At 33.0% G+C, this 24,256-nt stretch overlaps 2 protein-coding genes across 7 annotated transcripts in view; both read right to left on the reverse strand.

The window, feature by feature from the left end:
- The window catches only part of LOC123710037 (kazrin), a 56,710-nt gene extending 34,670 nt beyond the window's left edge, over window positions 1-22,040 (reverse strand). For all 6 annotated transcript variants that reach the window (XM_045661700.1, XM_045661702.1, XM_045661703.1 and 3 more), the window contains exon 1: window positions 21,895-22,040. The gene's annotated coding sequence lies outside the window, so the exon portion shown is untranslated. The remainder of the gene's footprint in view (window positions 1-21,894) is intronic.
- On the reverse strand, window positions 12,112-15,396 carry LOC123710038. The gene is made up of 2 exons (XM_045661707.1): window positions 14,277-15,396; window positions 12,112-14,175 (listed from the first exon to the last, which is right to left on the reverse strand). Exons 1-2 carry the CDS (start codon window positions 15,048-15,050, stop codon window positions 13,717-13,719), a joined length of 1,233 nt encoding a protein of 410 aa, XP_045517663.1. The 5' UTR covers window positions 15,051-15,396; the 3' UTR covers window positions 12,112-13,716.
- Window positions 22,041-24,256: the final 2,216 nt, after the last annotated feature.

Below are 24,256 nucleotides of genomic sequence, written 5' to 3' on the forward strand. Positions count from 1 at the left end.
GAGCTTTAATTAAAAAGCCCAACGCTAAAGCACTTGCTAACAGGGAATCACAACACTCATGCCCTTAAGTACTCCGTGGCCTTTAGAAGGAGCGCTTAAAGGTACGCCTCGGGCCGTTTGGGGGAGCTCCGGTACCGCACTTTATAGGAAAGTCAAACACAGATTTGCCTGCCTCTGATATCATACGACAAGATTCTACACACAATTTATGCGCATTTATTAGAAAGAAAACATTTTCTGCCACTTAATTAATTTCCATTCTGCCGAAAGTCTAGGTATATTAACTGGACTTAAATTTGTATTCCGACTAAAACTACCTAATAATAGAAAGTACCTTTAACGCTTGTTTTCATCGTGTTCTTTAAAAATATATAATGCCAAAATGAGAAACGTAATTAAAAGTCAATTTCCAAGAATATTCCATTCTGCATTCTAAAACTTTCGCGAACTAAGGGAACTTTAAAATGCAACGAACATGAAACATGTTAACATTTAAAATTTAAGAGGCGTGTACTCCACATACTTTGCGAAACTTAAACTCCTTCAAGAAAAGAGCTTTGTATAAAATGCGCTGAGCAGACCCAGTTGGAGAAAGTTGCCATCAGGTTACTGTTTGCCAATTTTTATAGTAATCATTCTTACAGTCCATCTAATTACAACATGTCGCACGTTAAAATAATTGGTCAAAATAGCCCTCTTAGAACAGTTTAGAATGTCTGAGTATCCTTTGTAGTCTTTTAGGTTAGGAGCATTCCAGCAAGTTTATTATACGACGTTTTCAAACGAATGATAGACAAACATTAAAAAAATACTTGCCTTCTGTTTAATTAAGTTAAGAGCCTATTATTAACTATAACTAATAAGATACGAAATATATTATCTAAGCGATTGAATACAAAATAAAACTGTTATGCCAAATGTTAAGCCGACAAAACCGACTTTTCGGCGAAATCGATGCAATGGATTTACAATTTAAAACGGGTATTCCGATATAAAAAGCTCGTTATATAAGTGTGGAGTAATCCAGTTTGCAGACAAGCATTGTGGAACATCTGTACGTAAGTTCACGCGTCATAAATTTCACTCATGTTTTCCAATTGAAAGAGATGCTTCACAAAAGCCTCATCCCGTTGTAAAGATGCCAACGAAGATATCCCATTGTCCATAACAAAAAGGTCACGCCTGAATATTTTCGGTTCTAAGTGTAGGTTTAATCCATTGAAAGAGAAACGACCAAAATAACATCTCAAGAACTAATTCTCTAATAAAGGATTTTATATTCCTTTTAAATAATGCAAAGCAACAACGTACTACTATTAAAGTTATATATTCCACGATAAACCGCAAATGCTCAAATGCGGCATGGTCACGTAATTTAAGTCCTCGAATGGAACTTCATTCGAACTGTAAACACTTGATAATTCTGTTCAATTAAAGTCCGAGAAGGCAATAATAATGTTTTTAATGTTAATTATATAAATATAGGCTCCGTAAGTGGGTAAGTAAAATTTTAGTTACCAGGAATATTACTATTACAGAGCTACGTTAACACAAAATCATTTGAAAAAATTATGTCAGAAAATCATAAACTTAAATAGTCTGAGACCGTGAATAACTGTTAAGAAAAAAAGACGTAATTTAACTTAAAAATTTCTAATTAAAGACACAAAAGACTGTTAAGGGAGCAAGTATTACGTGTAAGTGGGGGGTTTAGAGGGATCGTGAGCCTTAAAACGTTTTCACCTCGCAATTTGACGAGGTTACCCCAACTTTTAATTACGGGCGGCTAATAAATCTATGGCCCCGGAGGACTTAGATCGAGACAGGTTACAAATAGTTGCTATCCACGGATATTAGTTTTATTTATTTCCAATTCTCATTTTACTTCTCTTAGAACAAAATATTACTTAGATTTTACAATTGCCCGACTAATAATACTTATAAAAATGATTTTTTTAAAGAAATATTTAACTTTCTACGAAACCAAGTATTTAAATTATTGTTTCATATTTCTAAACACACATAAATAAATCTCACAATTACAATTCACAATTTAAACTTTAAAAATATTCGTAAGTATAAAGATCTTGAATTTCCTATTGAGCTATAATTTAACGTTATCGAAATCGCATTAAGCGCACTGAGATACTTAAGGGACTCACTAAAAGTTCTATCAACATCTGCCAGCGTTGGGCCAGATGCCAGAACAAACTAGCAGATAAACTTTCCAGGATATCTGATATCAACTCCCTGACTAGCTGTGTGTAATATTAACTAAAGTTCGCGTTGCGTCAAACTCTATATGCGAGATTCTTTTGTGACGTATAGCCGATATTTCTCAAAGAAATTGACTGCATCTAGCATCGCTTTACTTTGCTTTGTTATGAAACAATGGAATATATATTTGATAATTTTAGTAGTAACATATCCTATCGTAAAAACTAGTTCTATTTAAAAATCTTTAAGAAATTACCTTTCAGCTTTTGATACTCGTCTTTATAACAACCTTAAAAGTTTGTTTAGGTTAATGAAACTTAAGGTAATTAAGATGATTGTTAATTTAACTTCGCATTTTTCAAAAAGTATGCCGGCGCGCTTAGAAGAAAATTACTGAAATATGAACTTATAAATATTTAGTTCAAGTATTTCCATACTTCAAAGCCTTAATTAAAAATTACAAAAGGTAGTTTTTTCCCTCTAAGCGCCAACAACTCGGTTTCGTGTTTTGGTAACCTTTGACCTTTTAAATTTTGTAACAATATCAACTTATTAAAAGATTAATCTTTTTTTATTTAGATTTTACACGACGTCATCAGAATCCTTTGGTTGGGAGTGCAAATGCCAGCCATTTTCTAATTTATAATTAAACCTGAATTGGTATTTACATTACGAGTCAAAGCAATAAAACTAAGGGAAAATAAGACCCTTTAGTTTCTAAGACGAAGTTTTAGGTATAACTAGCAAAGTAGAAGCGACAATTCAATTGTTATCAAGCCTATTCAGCCTACAAGTTTGTTCTATCGTCCTTCGCGACTATAGCAAAGTTTTGTTCAAAATAAGTAACGTCTCACCACACATTCAGAACATTAACATAAATAATGTTTGAAAGAGAAGAATAACTTTATTATGAACGTCTTCATGTCATGTAATTACTATAAAAATATTATAATTAACAATTAACATCTCGTTTATATTGAACATATAATTATTAATGTATCTTAGAATATATATATTTTATTTTGTTTTTTATGTATAAGAAGATTGTAAACTGTGATTCGTGTTTAAGTTAGAACGTGTATTCCGTTTTTGGCTTTTGTGTATAAAGTAAATGTTTAGACCATTGAGGTATTTCCGAACCAATTCGACAAAGGATCCTTCAAAAAAAGAGTATCAATTCTTAAAAGGCCGGCAACGCAATGCTCTGTCAATGTAAATGGCCATATATCACTTAACATAAGGTGAGCATCCTGCCCGTTTGCCTCCTATTTCATTAAAAGTAGTGGGAATTAAGTAGCTTTAGGAATAGTGATAAGCAAAAAATAAACGTAAAGTAATATGGTAATAATTCTGTATAAATTATCAGATCATTTGATAAATAGATTCAATCCTGCATCTTTCCTTTTTTAAAATTAACGAAAAATTTGTCATAAAAATATAAAATACTCGGTAAAACCTAATGCAAAAAAATTTTTCACGAAATTTTGCCTCTCGGCGTAATTTTGAAATTCAGGTCAACCTCATGTCGTAAAAAGGTCCCCACTATATTTCGTGACGCTTGCAAAACTGCGGTTTGCACAAAGCGCACCTATTACTTCCAACGTATACTCCGCTAACCGCAAGGCTTCATGTTGAATGCGAGTTGAGACTTTTATTACTATGTTATCAATCAAGAAGAATCAAGAATGAAGAAATCAATAAAGAAATCTTTGTAGATTGAATCAAAAATGTACAGAATATAGTTTCAATGAGTTGAGTAAAATTGACATCTATGTCGTTCATATTTGGAAGCATATCCGTGGGTAAGGAAATAAATACTAATTAATATAATATTGTCTATCAAAATAATTTCTGAGATTAACTACAAATTATAACAAATTTAACAGCTTATTATTTGTCTAAAAATTACTAATTTAAATTAAACGAATAATAAATTAGTAATTTTAACTTATGTTAAGCGGTGGTTATCTACATTACCCAAAGCAGACGTAACCTGTTAGTAAATTAGACCACCGTGGAAACTCATGAATCTTAATCCAATATTAAGAGAGGCTGTTGAAGTATTTCCAACTAGTGAGTTAGTATTCCATAAATAGTCTCGTCACGTCTGGCCTGTGAGTAGACCTTAGTTACGTGAGTATTCCTTATATAATAACAATATTTTGTATCTACTGGAAGGGACTGAGGACTTCTTTGATGTTCGTTGTCTTTGATAATATCAGTATCTGTGTATAAACACATTCTTTAAAATATGAAAGGAAAAGTAGGTTTCAGTATAACATTTATAATTTTAAATATATATGACAATGATAATGATACTTCTACTCACTATAGATGGTACAAGTCGCCGACGTAATTTTCTTTTGTTTTATTAGTTCTAAGCAGAATTATAGATAATAATTGTACTACAATAGATATCAGTTTATACCATAAAGCCGTGTATTGAAATAAATAATGTAATCGGAGTAGATAGACACGCTCGGCTAACGAAGCGGTCACTCGGAGAGACAGACAACATTGCCTTAATCAATCGATGCCACACGTGTACATCTCAAGCCTAAAAGGAAAACTACAGATTCTGTTTAGTTGTATATTAACTTCAATGTATTAAAAAGAACTTAACGGACAATATATAACATGTAAAAGAACGATAATGTCATCCGTTCAGTACGCACGCGTTTTTTGTGTTATCTCAGTTTACATTTTATAATTTCAAAATGTCTAGACGTAGTTGCGAAGAAAGGGAGGATACATCTCCGATTCAAATATCTTAGTACTCAAAAACCGTAAACAAAAAAAGAGGGCCCGACCAAAAGCAGCAGACGAGGTGTTTGAGAGACCAGAATACGATTTTATTTTATGGTCGGAGTTCCGGGATTTTAGATGTAATGTTCTAAAGCAATTGGATAACCAAGCAAAGGCACTTAAGCATATGGTACTACAAATCACAACATGAGCGTGAAAATACCTACCCTGAGGTAAAATTACAAAAAGAATATAAGTAAGCATATGCCACTACCCACACACATCTCAATAAAAAAAGAGGCCAACCAGGAAACCGACGTTGGTAAGCGCAGCGGCTGGCGATTTGACAGTTAGTAACCAAACTACGACTATAGGAAGTCAGATTCCCAGTGTTTCGCAACTGTTTGCGACTCAATGTTAGAAGTCCTGAGGTACTTCGTGCAAGAAAGGTAGAATCATTAGAAATACGGGCTTCTCAAAGAAAGAAGCACCTTCATATCTGGCGATTTAGTTTAGATACTACGGAGGTAATTGCGCTGCTAAAACATTTGCTTACTAATTATCTGAAAGATCGCCAGCAGTATGTAGGCTCTAAAGGGTGTCAATCGGAACCATACTACACTAAATCAGGTGTGAGTCAGGGCAGCAATTTAGGGCCATAACAGTTTGCAATAAGGTGAATGAAGTAATAAGACATGCTAGATACTTTCTATTTGCAGAGCATCTAAAATTACTCCTGTCAATCTAAGAGGTGGACGACTGTGAACACTTGTAAGGAGATATAGGTAGAGTATGTGAGTGGAGAAAAAAAATAAGCTACTATAAAATATTAACAAATGTGCCATGGTGTCATTTAGTCGTGCCAAATTGCCTCGTACATAAGTACAACGTATCAGGCGGGACATACACTCAAGCGCGAAACGTCAGTAAGTGACTTAGGAGTGTAAGTAGATGCCCAACTGAATATCAATAACCGTGCTTGCGAGTTATAGTTATCTATTGCTCTTTACTGTCTGGTTATTATAAAGTTCATCTGATGGTAAAACAGATAACATAGTAGAAGACTGAAAGCTATAAATATTCGCAATACTTAACTTACACTAAACATTCCTAGTATTCGCTAATTAAACATTAGAGAAAAAAGGCAGTTTTTTTCATAATTTAGTTTTATACAAGAGCCTTCTGTGCCTGACCACCAACTAATATAGGTCGTCACCAACCTTAGACGTAGTGTTATCCTCACGATGGTGTACATTCCTATTTGAGCAAGGTTAAAAACACTACGTTGAAACTGCTCATAGAATAAAAATTTAAATAAGTTCGCAGTTATTATGATTTAATTACTTCTAATTGATTATCACTGTTGATAAAGCGTAATTAATTTTAAAAGCACTAGATAGCATGATAGTAATAACTGATGTTTAACATGGCACAGCGCCCAACCTTATCGCTTGTTTTACGATTGTATATTTTTTGCTAAATGTAAACTGTCACAATAAACTTTTCATACAAATATAGGACACAAAAATGAGTAAAGCTTGCATTTGTTTCATATTTGATTATAAAATGTTATTTCAAATATAGTTTTGTGGACATCTCATTCAATATAGTTTGTGTGTTTCGTGTACAAAAAGAAATCGTTTTTTTTTTAAATGAACGAATATTAATATAAAATTCTTAGTGACATCGACATATTGTACATAGCGTCAAAAGCATAGAGTAGTTTTAGGACTCTTATAATTTCAACGTGTCTATGACATTCGATAGCTATGCGATCATACATATCTGTTCGAAACACTCGAACCGTTAACGCCCTGACATTCTCGCCCTAACAAATGACAAACAGTCAACCCTCCAACTTTAATGATTTGTAGACGCTCTAGTTTTACGTAATGTGCTTACGTACTTGTGTCAACCACGTCGAGCTTTGTGTACCTTCTGTGATGTGTGAGCAATTAGCTGATTTGCCTGGTATAAGCATAACCCAGGTCGCCTTTTATTTATTAAAACGAAGAAACTATATGGTTGTCGTTGGCATAATGATATTATGGTATTTTGTACTGATTTCCTTATTAGTTATATATTTGTCCAATATATTATGAATATAAATTTTGTTAAAAGATCACAATAAAACTAAACTTTTATGACATAAAATGTTACTGTTATGCTTTCGTTTACCGTTTTAATATTATTTTTTAAATTTTCATTACTCTGAACTAACCATAAGTATTTTAATATTAACAATTATGAAACCAAAAACTAAATGGTCACACTCGCTAACAAGTAGAATAAAGAAGAAGCAGAGATACTTTCACAGATATATGGCCCAGGATGGATGAATTGGCAAGAGATAGGACTACGCCGTAGACTACTGATAACAAGATTCTAATGTATCGATTTGGCAGTTATAATACATCTTTATATTAATTAACATTAAGGTTTACGATATTAATTGAAGCTAAATCTTAAAATTACAAAGTTAATGAAAGAGGGTGCACGTTAAAGTTATCAAACAAAGTGTTCGGTTCATAATGTAAAATTCTTGGCGAGAAAATAATGAAAGATGACGTCACAACACTCGTGCTTAGGCTTTTCAGGCTCGGATATAAAACTCACAACTTTGCTAATAACGCTCTTTCAGTCACGTACTTAATTTATTTATGGAACATGTTCGTTTGAGAATTACTTCATTTATTTTATTTAGTTCTGACGGCCTCGTCGACATAATCCCTAGAGTCTCAGATAGTTTTCGTTTTATTTGACAAATTATATAAATATATATAAAGGATGTGCACTGCGCAATTGTTAAAAAATACCCAATGCGTATATAATTCGCGGCCAAATATATTTGAATTAGGCAAGAGGACACGGAATAAAAATGAAATACACTTTACACATACCTCCTTTTAAGGTAGTTACTAATGTTAGTAATAAAATTAATTGTACTAAGAAAGCAGTAGTTTAGAAATTAATAAATTTAAAACGTAAACTGTTTAAAGACGGTCTTTTGTATGACAATGGTAAAACAATAAATGGTTCAAGTTATCTTCAGTACATATACCATGTTTACACTAAGAAGGTGTGTCTCTGGCGTCTAGATTATAGAATAATGCAACGAGCATAATGAATGACGTAAGACGATGGGCGTGTAACAAGGTAGGGCAGTTTGTTGGACGATACTTAGACGCCATAAATTCTAAGGCTACTTTTATTTCCCATGATAAAGCTCACATTGTTTTGCATCTAATAAGTATAATTTAAAAATTCAAAAGGAACTAACTGATTTTCCTATGCACAAATAGATTGTGCAATAAATACGATGAAGGAAAACGTCGTAAGGAAACCAGCATCTACAGGTCTGCACAAAGAAGGTTGGCAAACTATTATACATTTACTCATGTCTTCTTTAGACGATTGAGATAGTATCCATAAATGGTGCACTTACCATATTATAGATTACCGTCTCTATAAAATAATATTCTACACTAATTAGTAATAATATTCTAATGTTAAACGGTTATCGCTTTAGCATAAATCTTTGTGTACTTCAACCATATTTAGGAGGTCTTTATGACAACAATTATGCAAAAGTGACCTAACCAAAACCACAATGGAATGGTCGTTCATTTTCCATTAATGAAAGTAATGGAATGCGTCAGTCGGCGTTATGATAAGAATGAAAAAACATCGTCGTTTAATATAGCCAATATAAATCTGAAAAGCCTCGCGCTGTGGAATTTCCCCATTAGATTTTATGGATTTCTCTCTTGTCCGCACATTAAATTATATCCAGAAGGAAAATTGAACCAACGATTGCAGTTTAAATTTCAACTCTATGGGATTTAGTGTGATAGAATAAGATCAAATTGGCATCAACGTTTCATTGCCAGGCTTGGAATGCTTCAACGTTTGGAATAATACTTTTAAATGGCTTTTAACCTTGCTTAGAATTGTAGAAATATTGTAATTTTGAATACGTTTCATGTGAAAAAAATGATCAATTTTCTTTGTCTTCAAGAAAGACACTTAAAGGCTCTAAAGAAGGCTATAATTAATAAATAATAAAACAATATAATCTCTTAAATGCGGCTCATAGAGCCCTAAGCTTCATTTAATATTACAAAAGATTTGGTTTCAAAACCACTCAGCCGAAATTAGACAATAAATTAACCATAAAATGTACGAAGAAAACGCTTTAGACTCACAGTTTCAATGGAAAAATGTTTTTTTTATGTATGTTATTTCTCTATTCCGAGACTAAATAAGATTTAAAAAAGTTCAAACGAGTCTTCTGTAAGGATGTGTGGTATTTTTCATGCTCTTGCTATGACTACATTCTATTATTACTTGTACAAACATCTATCAACGAAACTAAAATATTATTGTAACTGGAATATCACTTCATCAAACTAGTTGAAAATTAGAAGCATCGGTCTTGTCTATCAATATATTTAGTTAAATAAGACATTTCTAAATAATTAGGCTACTAAATCCTATGAATACTAGATACATATTTTCATTTACCTTAACTCGGTAAGTACGTATTCATTTCGGCATGACCGAGTGTTTAGTCTCATTTAATGCAGTCGACAAATACGAACAGAAATTAAAATAAAAAGCGACCATGGAAGCGTATTTACAGAAATTTAATTAGGGTCCACCCTCGAAACTGCTTGCGGCGTTAATTCTATACGTTTCAGAAAGTTTTCTATTTTCTTTACGTTCGCTGTTTTATTTTTTCGTATACACGGATATTCAACATTGCTATTTGTTTCGAACATTGTACAATTTACATTTTAGATGAGCTTATTATTAAGTAGTATTTATTGCTCTAATTAATGCAAAATGAATTTAAACTTACAAGATATTAATCACGTTTCATTTATTTGTTTTTAAAATTTGCTAATGTCTTATTCTTAATAATTTAATCATTGTGATTAAATCAAAAATAAAAATTTATACCTTATTTGCCCAAAGTTAGTAATAATTTCTCATTGCTGTGTATTAAACACTTTTAATGTTCAACTGTTGAATCGATTCATCAATTATTTTTATAGGTAAACTCTTGTTTCAAAGCTTTCTATGTGTCATTAAATTACTTTAGCCCTACACAATAAACGTAATATTTAGGTACATAGAATTCAGAAATCAATAACGGATCTGGCGCCAATCCCAAACGTGATTTGAAATATTGATGGGCTCTTCAACAAGAGGCTTGCTCTCAACACAAATCGGCCCATACACTTGCTATATTGATTAAAATAAACATTTCACACATATGGGAGACACATAGTATGACAAATGAGTATAGGAAATATAAAAATAATAAAAATATAGCAAGCGTTATATTATGCAGACGACTATTTTTGCCAACGAACCGTATAAAATCATAAAATGACTTTTAGTGATAGTTTTCAACTACATACAGTCTAGTACTGTAATATTTCAATTATTTATCAAACGTTCGACCGCACAGTGCGACCACTCCAATCAATGATTCAATGCACTCACTACTGTACGAAAGGGAGAACGAATAGAGTTCTGACCGAATAAAACTAATGAACTTTACGCCGATTAATTTGTTTATAAATAAATGATTGGCATAATTGTGTAGCGTAAAAAACTACATTTGATGAGCATGTACATTGCATTTAAAATTAAAATAAATCTATGTTATGTGTTGTTAAATGTTAGTACGACTGAACTAACAATAGCTTTTAAAGGACAAGTTTTGTGCTACGCATTGCATGTATTACGATATATAGCTCAAGTGTGTAGCGTGCGTAAAACATTGTTAATTACAAATTATGATAACCACAATCAAACTATCAGACAGTGTAAGATATTTTTATAAATACACCAACTATCGCAGTATCTCAAGTCACAATTTTTGCGCCCACTCAACCTTGTACGAAGAGCAGGCCGACATTAGCTGGGGCCAAATTAGATTCGACCCGGCACGACGCAACAGAGCCGTAGGAGGTTTTACCTCTACATCCCTTTAGCCACTCCGCCCTACAGTTTATCCATTTTATATTTCCGCATTCTTGCAATGGACGATATATTTTCTTATTTCGGGTGTAAACGATGAAAAATGAAGTAGAGTGCGATACATTAGGGACTTTTAGATTGCATTAGCATTTTATTAAATTTTTGTAACGATTTATGGTAATCACTAAAACCGGATGTTGTCCTACCTAATTAAGTAGGTTGGAATTTAAGGCGTTACAGTTAATGCGCCTAAAATATCATACATTTCTTATATCTGTTAAGAAAATCAAATTTTTAGGACAAGTTTTTTTTAACCTTTCATTAAACGACATTTTAATACTTCCTGTAAGTAATAACTGTAGTTTTATATAAAGTTAAATTAAAGTATTTTGGTGAATAAAGAGAAAAATGCACATCGTGTTTTTAATAAGAGGTGCTAAAAACAATTAAGCGGAGAATGTTAGGCGCGTTGAGAGCCCGTTTGCCGGAAAAGCAAAACACGAACGACTTTATGGCGTCCCTTTGTTTCGCGACTGAAAGGGTTAACGGAACACTTAACCCTACTTCTACAACTATGAGCTGTCATTATCTGTTGATGTTACAGTGTTGATAATGCACGTTTGAAAATCTATTTATACTTGCTTGAACGGTACGAAGCAACTTATTTTGCAGCAGGCGTGCGTTTACATTATAAATTTAGAATTACTTTTTCTGCAGCTTAACAGTAAACTATAATAGAACGCAACCTAATTTTAAAACTTCACTTTTAAGAAAATACTGCTTAGGTAACCGCGTCACCGAGCTTATTTACAGAGTATTTAAAAAAACAAAACAATATGTAGTAGAGAAATGGTATGTCTCGTTAATGTAACCATTAAATATATGGCGATTTTCGGTGTATGAATAACTTTGTTCCAATTACTTTTTTGTTTAGATCTTCTTTGTTAGAGGCGAAGGTAAATTAAATATAACGATAGTAGTCTTAGTTGTATCAAAGTTTTTATTAATAATTGCATATCAGTTAGGTAGGATAGCACTAATTAAATCGTGACATAGGTTTAGAATAATAATAAAAGTACGTGTGCAAGTTTTACCCCGGCTCAAGGGTTTCATGCGCATTTAATTTCATGGCTCAAGTAACGAAACCTTCATTGACCGTTAAGTGACTTTTAAACTACAATAAACCTGACACCTTGTTGGGATTTCAATAGTAAAAACTTACGTATCCTTAAAGATTTTTATCTTGTTAGATAAAAATAGTTGCACCATTCATAGATTTCCCTAATGTTGCTTTTGTCCTCACTATTATATTGTCAAATTCAATAGTTATTGTAAGTTGTATATAAGCATTGTGCACATAAATTGTGTAATTGTTTAATCTATAATTGAACCTGTGATATTTTTTTTGGATTGGCTCGATTTACCCTGAATAGTTTACTCATCAAGGCCTGGTCGTTATAAACCTACTGCTTCCACCGATACCCAGACTAAAATTACATTAATCAGGGACACTGACCTTCTAAATAAAAATATATATTAAACTGGGAAATTTAAAGAATAAAACAAACCACTTGAGGTTTATCAAATTGTTAAAGGAATTATACACGCCGTTACCGAGCATCTTACTGATAGATTTAAATTTCTACACATATAAGTTAAGTTCTTAATAATGTTAAGTACATACTATTTTTCGCTACGTGAAGCCTAAGGAATAAATAAGTAACTAATGTATCTATTTATAAAAATTAAAATGTATTAAACCAGAATAAAGTGTAATAAAACATGCCCTCTCACAACATTGTTGTGCTTAAGGTCCCTATTGTAACAAAATTATAACAGGTCACCTGTAATAAAAAGTATGAACATAAGGAATGCAATAAAGATTTGACTTTTACTTTAGTTTCTCTTCAATTAAGATCTTACTTTAAGACTATCTAAATAGGAACCCCAAGTAGGTATGGTTGATTCAATAGTCTAGAAACGTTTACAATACTATAATAATATATTGAATTTCAAGTTACGATAAAAAAGAAACTAAGACTATAAAGATGTTCAATAACATCGAATGTTCTCGGCGGAGCTATTGTATTGTTTGTGTACCTGGTTTATTTAGTATATAGCCAGCAGCATGCCGATATTGACACGGGTGCGGGAAAATTCACTATTAATGGCTTGAGGAGGTGAGTACACGCCATAAGCAATTATATTCTGTCATACATGAACTTTGGTAGGCTTTAGTTTAGTTTCGGTTTTTTGTATATTTCAGTTACCGACAAAATCGAAATTCTATACAAAGCCAGCTTTTCCATGCTGAGCTGTTTATTATACTTGATCCAGAACTAAAGTAGAATTTCATGTTCATATAGGTAATAAATAAGTTGAATTCTAAAATACAAAAACACTTTTTAAAATAAACGCTATTTCTCATCTAAGAATCTTCAAGAAAATATCTTAGTTAGGAAACATAAAATACAATTACGAGCCAAACAATTTCATAGAATTCCAGTGAGTAACAGCTTGGTAATTCTAAAGCGACAAAGAATCTTAAATAATATCTACCTATACCATGTTATAATTTTCCGCGAAGACAGTTATGCCCGAAGAGAAAATCTTTATGGCGACAATTAATAACTGAGTAATTTATTCCGTCCCAGAAATTCGTTAATTGTAAGTTTTTGTTGTCGATTTGAATGATTTTAAAAATAAACATCTTATGTTTAATATATTAACAATTCTAATTCCAGTGAATAGCTTATAATTATTTTATGGATGCTGTGTATCAATCAAGGAATAATTTCTTTTAAAGAAGAAATTCACTATTCCATTCACTCTATTTATAAAAATATCTTGGTTTTGTATCTCGTATTCCTCTATTTGGACATCATTAGTGACCTGACGTTTCATTTCCGTCATTTTCTGCGCTTCCTCAGATTCCGCTGTTATAATTTTCATAGAGATCAAGGCTTCGACTAAACCAAATTGAGAATGCTCCTTCAATTGTTCTTCAAATACTGCTCTGGGATAGACATCTTCAATGTCGATGTTACATTCTCGTAATACGGCTGAACAGGTCCCGTGATAAATGTCTAAGAGCTGGTCGTAGTAGTTTGAAAGGAAATGGAAGTCGGTGCACATGTAGAAAAAATACGAGATATCTGTAACCGGTGATGCAAAGCGAACTAATTGGTAGTCGACAAATATAGCCTCGACAGGTCTGTTTCCCTGAAATTAATCATGTGAAAACTTTAGAAGGTTCTGACGTTAGAGACCTTTTGTGTTTAATTCGTAAAAAATTAAGTCTCGTCAAAGAAATAATAACTTACCCGATATTTAAAAAATATGTTATTGTACCAACAATCCGCGTGGCAAATCACATTGTATTTTGTGGCCGGAGCAGAGAATTTATTAAGTATGAAAGCAATTCGCCGAGCATTATTCCTCAATTTATTCTTGTATTTTTCATTTGATATAACAGAGAGAGACGCATTAAAGTAATAAATCAACGATTTCGGTATTTTCCGTATCTCTGAATATTGAACGTCTTTGTTTAATTGCTGTTTAAACTCTTCAAATTTATCTGGATACAGTTTCGATGTAATAAACGAAAATGCATGAAGTTTTGCTAGATTTTTTATGACCAACGAGACATGCTCAAAATCAAGAGTTTGGAATCTATCAAAAAGCTTATACCCTTCTACGCTATGCAACACAATAACTTCCTTGTTATACTCTATTGATGACAGTATACAGTTGGGAAACTTGTATTTTAAGCCTTCATTGTAAATAAGAGTCCGTTGAATATTCAAATAAACAGGTGTAACTATATTGTAAAATATGTATTCCCTCTTGTAAAACTCTCTGAAGCATGCTCGATCTGTAATACTATGATGCCATTTTATTATTATTGTCTGGTAAACTTTAAATCCATTTAGTATTCCTTTGATTTGCACTTTATAAAATCCAGATGCAAAGGAATCGACATCTTCAAATCCGAATATAACATTATACTTAATGTTCGTCATTTTCTTGGCTTCGGCAACATTTTCTATTATTACGGAGAGCTCCTGGTGGACACGGGACACTTTACGAGTACACATACTCTATATTGTGTTCGAGGTAAACTATACTTCCGTTATCACCCTGCGACCACTAAACTCTGGTGATTTTATCTTTTGAGATTACGCCTCTATCTCGATACGCATAACAACTTTACATTACACAACACTCGATAGATTATGCAAAATATCCAATTGTTTTAATTATAAAGCCGTTACGATCACTTTTTCACCATTCATAAATACATAATACAGTAAACCGAATATTTATATCATATTTAAGGCGTGTGGTTTATATATAAAGTATGTTAAAATCACACGGCTTGTGCGTGAATTAATTATAATTTGTTTGTTTTTTTCATGGCAAGGGTTGGTCAAAACGGTAATAACTAATATACGACATATACGATAACTGTTCAACATTATTTGTAGTTTATCATAACACTTGAGATGGTCGACGGTCAGGTATCGTATGGAACTTTATCAGTCCGGAACAAGTATGTCCGAGTGAATACAAGATAAGCCAGACGTCACACAATGCCTATTGTGACCTCTCAGTGCATGAGCTCCTATGCGTGAGTGCATCAACTGGTTCCATGTAACTAGCTTAATACAACGACCATTCTAAGTCTAACAATAGAGGTAAGTGAATGACTTATATAACTGCCTGACGTTAAGGACTTCCTAAGTTAAGTGAAGTAATATTATGCGCATAGATCTTACCTAAATGTGACCAAACCTAGAAAAGTGAACCATTAAATGAATTAATTATTCGTGTATAAACACTCTTGTACTAAAATGTCAGGCAAAAAATATTTTTATAGAATTAGTATAGTAGATATGTAAGAAAGGTAAGAAAAACACTGTTCAGAAATCCCTACACAAGTGACGCAGAACGTATTTATAGCAAGTTGTTCATAGATTTATCATCAAACCTATTGCAACAATTGAAAAATTGCAAATAATGTCTCGCCAATAATGTATATAGGCTTAGCTTAGCTTTCCATATTGTGAGCTCAGACCATGGACGATGTATCATTTTATGTATGTTCTTCTTCTTTCCATTGCTCTGTAAAAATACCTTATCATGTTTTTCGGTGTTAAGTATTTATTCCCGGCATTCGGTTTAAATTCTCTTTAATTGAATAATTATTGTCTGGTGCAAATAGCAGTCAGTATCGAACACTGGTAACAATTATTTAAGCTATCTAAATAACTTCAGCAAAGATCTAATCAAAGCTAAAAAGGTCTTTCCTATGCTTATTTACATGTGTCTTACCAGCTTTATACAACATTACATTCTAATCTTATTTAATGCCAAAATACAGAAAATAAAATTCATGATTCGGAAATTAGTCTAGACTTTTAGGAAATAAATTTTCCGTTACAATTTGACTTCATCCTACGCATCATGTCTGTATTATTATTTGCATTACACTTTTTTATTCGACGTACCGTAATACCTAACTGGGCACATAGTTCATTGATATTTTTTCGCCAAGAATAGATGTCATAACCACCGAGTTAAGTGCAATTAGTTAACTAAGCTACGTATACATAACAACATTATACAAATACTTGTAATAATATAAATATTACCGTTAATACAAATTAAACGGTACTCTGTTACTTTTGTATACCCTATAATTTGTATGAATACCTGATTAGCCCGGGTTAAAAACAAAATCAATAATTGCTTCACCGCAGATGCAATCAAGGAATAATCAGATTTGTTTATTTTACAGTATATTTCATCAAGATTCGCTTTTCAAATCTTTAGCTGAAACACTGGACTTTGTGAACATTTAACACTCGTTCGTCCGGTGAAGGAAAACATCGTGAGAAACCGGTATGTCTTAGAGAAGTCGACGGCGTGTGTCAGGCACAGAGGCTCACCTGGTCTATTAGAAACTCAAATTATCGCGAAACAAATACATATATTTGACGCCCGCATTGAAGTTTTTAGTGCCACCACTTTCAGAATTATAAAGAAAATTGCGTATTTGCAAGTTAAACCCTGATTTACCAAGAACTGCTATTCGGTTCAAAGCAATACATCAGCTCAGTTGCATGTTGAATTGCATTAAGTTTGTTGTCAACAATTGTTATATCATAGGACAGGCCGACCCAGTTTATCTTGGACGGTAGAGGGTTGCAATTCCTTTGAGCTGCACTGTACCGTGGTGTCAGGGGTGCCTTAGGCCCAACAGGGGTGCTTATCGATTGGGCCCGCCCGCTCCCCTGATATTACACCCCAAGCCCACCCTTTCATTACACTGCGTTTATTTGTTTTAAATTCTACATCATTGTTTTCAAGGCCCGTTGCATAGTTCATTGTTAATGTTGTCAAGACTGAAGAGGATATTTTGTTAAATGTCTGATTAACACCTTTTATTGTGGCTAATTGTAATTATTTTGGTATTAAAAGAAATTAAAGTGTTGACTACTATTTAATAATCGTATTTTAAGTAGGAAATTTCATTGCTTTTAACATATTTCGTAAATGAAAGCAATGGATGTTATTCTGACTTTAGTGCGTATATTCCGAGTTCATTGTGAAGTGATAAATTAGTATACATTGTGACCTAGTTAACACAATTGTCGGGACATCATTTCATCGTAACCTACCTAATCTAATTCATTGAAGTAACGTAATAGGGCTTTAATCTATTTCTATATAACATCTCATACTTAATTTATTTAATATTTCACTTATTTGTAAAATTAATATGTACTGTATAATAATAATAATTTTACGTGTCAAACTTTATCAATGAAATTCAGGCTATTCACAACAATGTGTATTATCAATTAAATAAATTGTTGATAATCATGACGGTGTGGTAATAATGTATTTTTAATTTAATTAAGTTAAATGCCGAATGCGGTCAAAAATTTATCCGAACGTGAAGAAACTAAGAAAATCACGATTCCTCTGATTAAATCAAAAAGAAAAGTCTATATAATCGAAAAATTACAAACATTTAATTTTCCCACTATTATTTTAAAAATAGAATAATATATAATATACAGAATAATAGAATCTCTGTAGATACAGAGAGAGACACTATTGACCACGGCTATTCATATTCTGAACCCAAATCAAAAATTACTCCTCCGTGTGTCGTATAAGCTGGCAGATTTTTATTAAATAAACTGCCCATATGTAAAGCAGACGTTTTAGTGTTTAGTGTTCGGCAAAATGAGATATCTTTTTATCTCCAAGAAAGATGCGGGATGTCAGGAACAATTTAGTGAGCAGTACGTGTTTCAATTGGCGAGAAGTGCTCAGTTCCGCGTAATGTAAGTAGCTATCTGATATTTGCATCTCCTTATAAGTTTATATTTATTCAGCAAAATTTTCTCCTCGAAATAGGAATATATGATTAAATACCAAAGTACGAATCGTTTGAATACGGAAAGCGAATTCAATGGTTTTCGAGAAGTAGACTAATCTCGAAGAACGTTTAATGAGTCTGAATATAAATAGAAGTTATATTCATTACATTGTTTTCAGCTTCAAAATACTTTAATAAAAAATTACAATCCAATATTCTAATTAGTTACCGAAAATGGGCCAAACCAATAGGTAATTAGGCGTGCGTTGAACCGAAATCGTGAAATCTCTAAGCGAAAAAATTAAAGTGTTTAATTATGAGACATGCAACAATATTATCCATAACGTTTATGACAAACAGCATAGTGTTTCTCCCCAATATATCATCGATATGCAGCTTGATCCGCTACTACTGCTAAGGATAAAAACTTAAATTATATTGGATGTTAACATTACTGAAGCTAATTAAAACCAATAGAAAACAAAAAGACCAATAAATTTGAAATAAATATAACATTATACGATAAATTACCTGAACGTCTTAAACTAAGGTTTATTAACCTCTCAAAGGTCACGTCCATATGACCTGTTCATAAATTCTATCAACTGTTTATTAATGATTACATGTTTTGTAGCTATGGGTTTTTAAATATTCAAATGATGAAAGTAATAAAAAGGTAGACAGATCTGTACTTTTCAAATGTTCTTCAATAACATTGAAACTGACTCATAAATTCAATAAAACTAAAGTAAAAGAAATTAATTTACAAGTTGTAATAAAACTGTTAAGAAACTTTTGGTTTATACGTTATTTCAGGAGGCTTATAATTATATTGAGGCATGCCTTCCCTACGACAACAATTTGATCTGGATCCGACAGCTTAATCTCAAGTAATCGTAGCCGTTGTGAGGTCGAGGCGAGCAGTATTCAAAAAACTGATTTAGCAGTGCGAGCTTTTTTTTGGAACCGAAAAGTTTATCAAATAATAATTCCCAAACGATTTGAGGAGCGCAAACATCTTTTGATCCCTCAAAACGACAAACGTTTATCAACCGCCGCGCCTTATTAAGCGTGATAAATTACGATTTCAGATAATCGAGTATTCAGCAAATAATCCTCTAATCAAAGGCAATATTCCGTATTTGGCAGTTTCGACAAAGCAATTTCGATTGAGTTATTTATCAGGCAAATTAGCCGGGGATCGATTTTCAAACGCATATAATTGTATATCTTGGTAATTATTTACGGATGGTTTGTCTACTTTTATGATATATTCAAATTTGTATGACTGTTTTTTAAACTATTAATGAAGACAAACCATGCATTCCGTAAAACACTACCCACTTTAATTTTGTAAATTATACTTCATAAAATCTACAAACTGATACGTACTAATAATATGATTTTTACAGGTGTGTATTAAGCCATGTAAATGTTTGTAAAGCAAACATTAACGAGCATCGATCAACTTTTTATATGTAGATGGAAGTATTTAATTAAATCTATCTAGTTTTATATATTACCTTCTAATCAGCCTATAAAAATTAATAAAAAACACGCTGCTGTGTCAACCCTTTTGGGTATAATAACTAAATAATAGTGGCTAGTATCAACTATAAGTTACAAAATTATTTTACTTTTAAACCTAGGCCCCTAATATAAGCTGCATTGGAACGCGTTATGAACGAAACGTTCCCTGTATCTACAGAAGCACGTACAAAATTTATCCTCGCGAAAAATTGTTTCCAGAAAATTTAAAGCTTCGCCCTACCATCGCGTCTGTGAAGCGAATAAAAACTTTTTATTTCGGCATTGAATACGCAGGATGTATACCTTTTAAAGAACCTTTTTCGCGTCAATAAGTGAATGGTACCTTAGTTCCGGAATAAGAAAGACGGGACATATGTGTTTTTCGTTAGCTAGCCAAAGATATTTTTATGGCTGAGTTTTATGTGATATAATGCGGTGTAATATTATGTTTAATCACAAAAATTAAAGGTAGGTAGGCAAGGCAATTGACAACTTTATGCTCACGGAATAGCACAAGAGAGAAATGATCTAGGACATCCTGGTATCAAGATATTTTTCCTCACCTTAGGAGCATGTGTTATCACATCAAAAAAATAACTATTGATGCACCGAGGTGCAAATGCATGACATCAGGGTTAATAATTGCTAAACCATATAAGGAAATAACTATAAGTCTAACTATAAAGTATTTACTTTCTCTCGTCGAACCTGTAAAATGTTCTTACAATGGTTGTTATGTCTTTGGGAGAAAACTTTTTCAATTTTCATTCAAACACCGACTCTACGGCACTTAACACGAAAGCAAATTCCAAAATATTCGTTTTAACGTGAATTTAAACGTTTAACTCATAAAACAAATGATATTTTTCTCACACCTTACACCTGTTGTTGTAGAAATTGAAAAATGGGGTTTTGTAAGTAACTAAGTATTATATTTTTTGTAGTTTCCCGTGCAAAAAACGTGTTATAACCCGTATATAATGGAATAGCAGTAAGTACTCACGGCTTCAGTCAGGAGCTCCCCTTTAAGTTTTCAGCACCCCAAACAATCTCAATGCAAATTAAGATAAATAGGACCACTATTCGCAAAAATTATGACCATTTTATATCTAAGGTTGTTTTAAGAAATGAAAATCCAAGTGTTCTTCATTTGATTGGACGCTACAAATCTGTCCAGAACTTTAAAAAACGATTAATTTTATGATCTTGATTACATGTCAAAATTACATGGAAATATAATAAGCGTCAGAAAAGTGGCAGAAATCAGAGCTACAATCGACTGAAATCTGAATTGAGATATTAATTAATATGTCAACTACAGAAGTGAAATCAGAACAAAAACCTCGAATAGCCTTGTATTGTCTATTTTGAGTGAGTTCTGACAATTTGTAATTGATACGCTTTCGAGTAGTCATTAAATTATAGACCTTTCATTCGAGAAGTCTAATTTATTTATTTGTCAAGAAACAATACGATTAAAATTCGCCTGCATTGTTAAACTGTTTAAGGAATCCGTTAGCCTTATTTTCTCTATATTATGTTATTAGACACACTTACCTCCTGAAAATCTCGTTCTATGCGACCGACTTGAGTCAAGTAGTAACATACATCTTTTGATCCTTTTGACGTACATAATTTAAAAACAACGAATTATTCAATAACACGTCAAACTATAGAAACTATATTAAGCTAATATGTGAGTAATGGACAGATCTCAGAAATATTTTGAAATTCCAGTCGGGAACATTTCATATTCATGAAGCTCCTAACGCAAGGTGGCACCTTTCCTTATAAATTATTCCAACCCCACTTTGGATACTATTCCTTTGTCGCGTATTAAATCTAATCGTTAAAAAGGATAGTCGTACACATCGTTTGCATAAGAATTCGCACGTCAAGGTCGTAATCATGAAGACAAAAGAGCATAGACAATTCGTAGAACGAATACATGTTTGATCAATATCTGTGTCCTTGACATTTAAAACTGAACTACACATATAACACATTAATTCACCCACCTTACGAGATATTCCACACTGTTAAATACACATCACGCACACAAATACCAGTCACGAATTTGAACGTGTCGTAGTCGAATCGGCGCGTAATAATTCTCGGACAGACGAGTTGACTACGACGTAGCGACTCGTAGCGAACGCGCGTAGCTCTCGCGAGTGACTCCGCTGTGAGCCCCGCCGATGCGAATACGGACTGCTGAGCACAGAGTAGAGCAATACTTCAGATCCATCTGCGCATAAATACTTATGCACATTACACCATAATAATGCGCATAAACAACCTTCAAGTTAAAGAAAAGTTTACATGTGTAATTTACTTATGGATCCTATTTAGGTGTAATTTTCTAATTTTTTATTTTTTATTTTAAGTTTCATAAAGATTGTATAAAATCTTGCGTGTTTGCATTCACTTAAATAATATTCACAGCAGACGCAATTCATAAGAATTGCTCAAATGAAACTCACCGAAAACGACAAGTTCACATTTCAAGCATAAATATTATATCTTGTGGCGGCGTCCATGCGTCGGTTTGTTTTTCTACCTAAAATATGAAGAGGGGGCCGATGGCTGGCCATGCATCATACTCGTGAAAGGGTGCTACTTGTGGTGACTGGTCGGACTTGAATCCATGTATGCGGTGGTGTTAGTTATTTTGACTATGTAATTGCGTGTTATTCTCACGAGAATGTAAGTGTGTGCTCCTATTTCAGCATTCCTAGTGCTGATAGAGGACAAATCTTTGTTTTTATATTTTTTTTATTATCAATTAACTATTACTTACTTAAGTTGTGGAACATGGTATAATGGTTGCAGCTCCTTACAAAAATTTGTGTAAAACAAAAAACTTGGTGATTAAAAATAGTGGCGGAGAGTTTATTGCCAGTTCTTCACCTCCGTACAACGTCCATGATTTGAGTATTGGAAGTAAATGTAAAATTAGAAGCATTTAGCATCTAATATGTATTTCTTTATTGACGGTCATAAGTGTTACCCAAATTGACTTGACTTGACACATTTGATATGAAATCGCCAGCTTTGTTTGCTACGGTCAAATACCAGGTCCTTATATATCAGGTGATAAATATAAATGTCTCTATATAACTCTCTACTCTGCAATCAAGGAGCATCAATTGGCGCATGCGCGCGTGACGTCAGCACGTCTCGCCCCGCACACAAACAGTGGGGCAGCACACGTTCCGTGCCGTCACCCTGCGCCCATTCGCTTCAAAAAAATTTATGAAACAGTCCCCGTACCTTTGTTACTCACTTTTACCCAGGATCACTGGCGAGACCGATCTGTTTAACTCTGTACTCAGTTTTACGTGTATTTACTGGGACCTATACATTAGCAACTTACAAAATAATTGTTTTATATTACTGTGTAGATACTATACTTTCAGTTAAACTATCGAGTTGCTAAATAATAAACGTCAATATCTAAGCCATTAATAATAAGCAGAGTGAGCTACACAGTCGAGCAGTAAACGCTAACCGTTATTAATATTGAGCAACGTAATTAAGCGATATTGGATTAATCGATCGTGTATAATTCTGCGAGCTTTATTACATTCGTACATTACCAGAGCGAAGTTCGATGAGATTCATAGCATTACAGGGATGGGTAAAGTTTTCTCAGAGCCCTTCCGATTTAGGGTTGTCATCGGCCCTTTTCCACTGCCCTTTACGAGGGGACACCGCAATATGGTGCAAGTAATGAGCGCGCTAGACCAACAATTTTGCTCGTCCAGTCCTATCCTTTATTTTTGCTCGAAATGTATTAAAAGAAGAAAGGGTTGCGGACACAAAGTACAGTAATAAAAGATAAAAATCCACTGAACGGGACAGTTGAATTCTGCCTTTGTATACGCTTATTTAATAAAATGAAACGAGATTTATTATTTGCATTGTTAATACTAAAAAGCGATTATTTAGTTTACAAATGAAATGTTTTTATACATACATAATAAGCATGATGAATATACGTAACAAAATAATTAATAAATGCAGTAAGCAAAGATAAATCTCTAATCTGCTAAAATGCGAACATCTGTTACTAAAGTAACAAATGATTTAACGTCAACTTTATTCAAACAAAAGGGTTGAGCGCATTAAAATATTTCATCGCCTCATAAAATACGGGAATAATTGCATTTTTCTGTACGCCATCGCTTGTTTCCAGAGATTGAGAGCCATTAACTAAAATACACTAGTGATCGTACGATAGTGACCCTCGCACCCCAGCAAAGCATCACCGATCACAATACAACCCCTGTCGCGTTCATTAAGCCATGGGTCATTCGTCAGATGAAATTTAACACTATGGAATCAATCATGGCAACCACGGGTTTGTAGTTTTCAACT

Source organism: Pieris brassicae, chromosome 5, assembly GCF_905147105.1.
Source record: "Pieris brassicae chromosome 5, ilPieBrab1.1, whole genome shotgun sequence".
Taxonomy (NCBI): Eukaryota; Metazoa; Arthropoda; class Insecta; order Lepidoptera; family Pieridae; genus Pieris; species Pieris brassicae.

What these genes read in the sequence shown, in the direction of transcription:
- LOC123710038 (XM_045661707.1), bottom strand. Translation starts at nt 15,050, where the DNA reads ATGTGTACTCGTAAAGTGTCCCGTGTCCACCAGGAGCTCTCCGTAATA. An exon ending in ACATATTTTTTAAATATCGG is followed by an intron (nt 14,176 to 14,276) that starts GTAAGTTATTAT and finishes GATTAATTTCAG; the next exon opens with GGAAACAGACCTGTCGAGGC.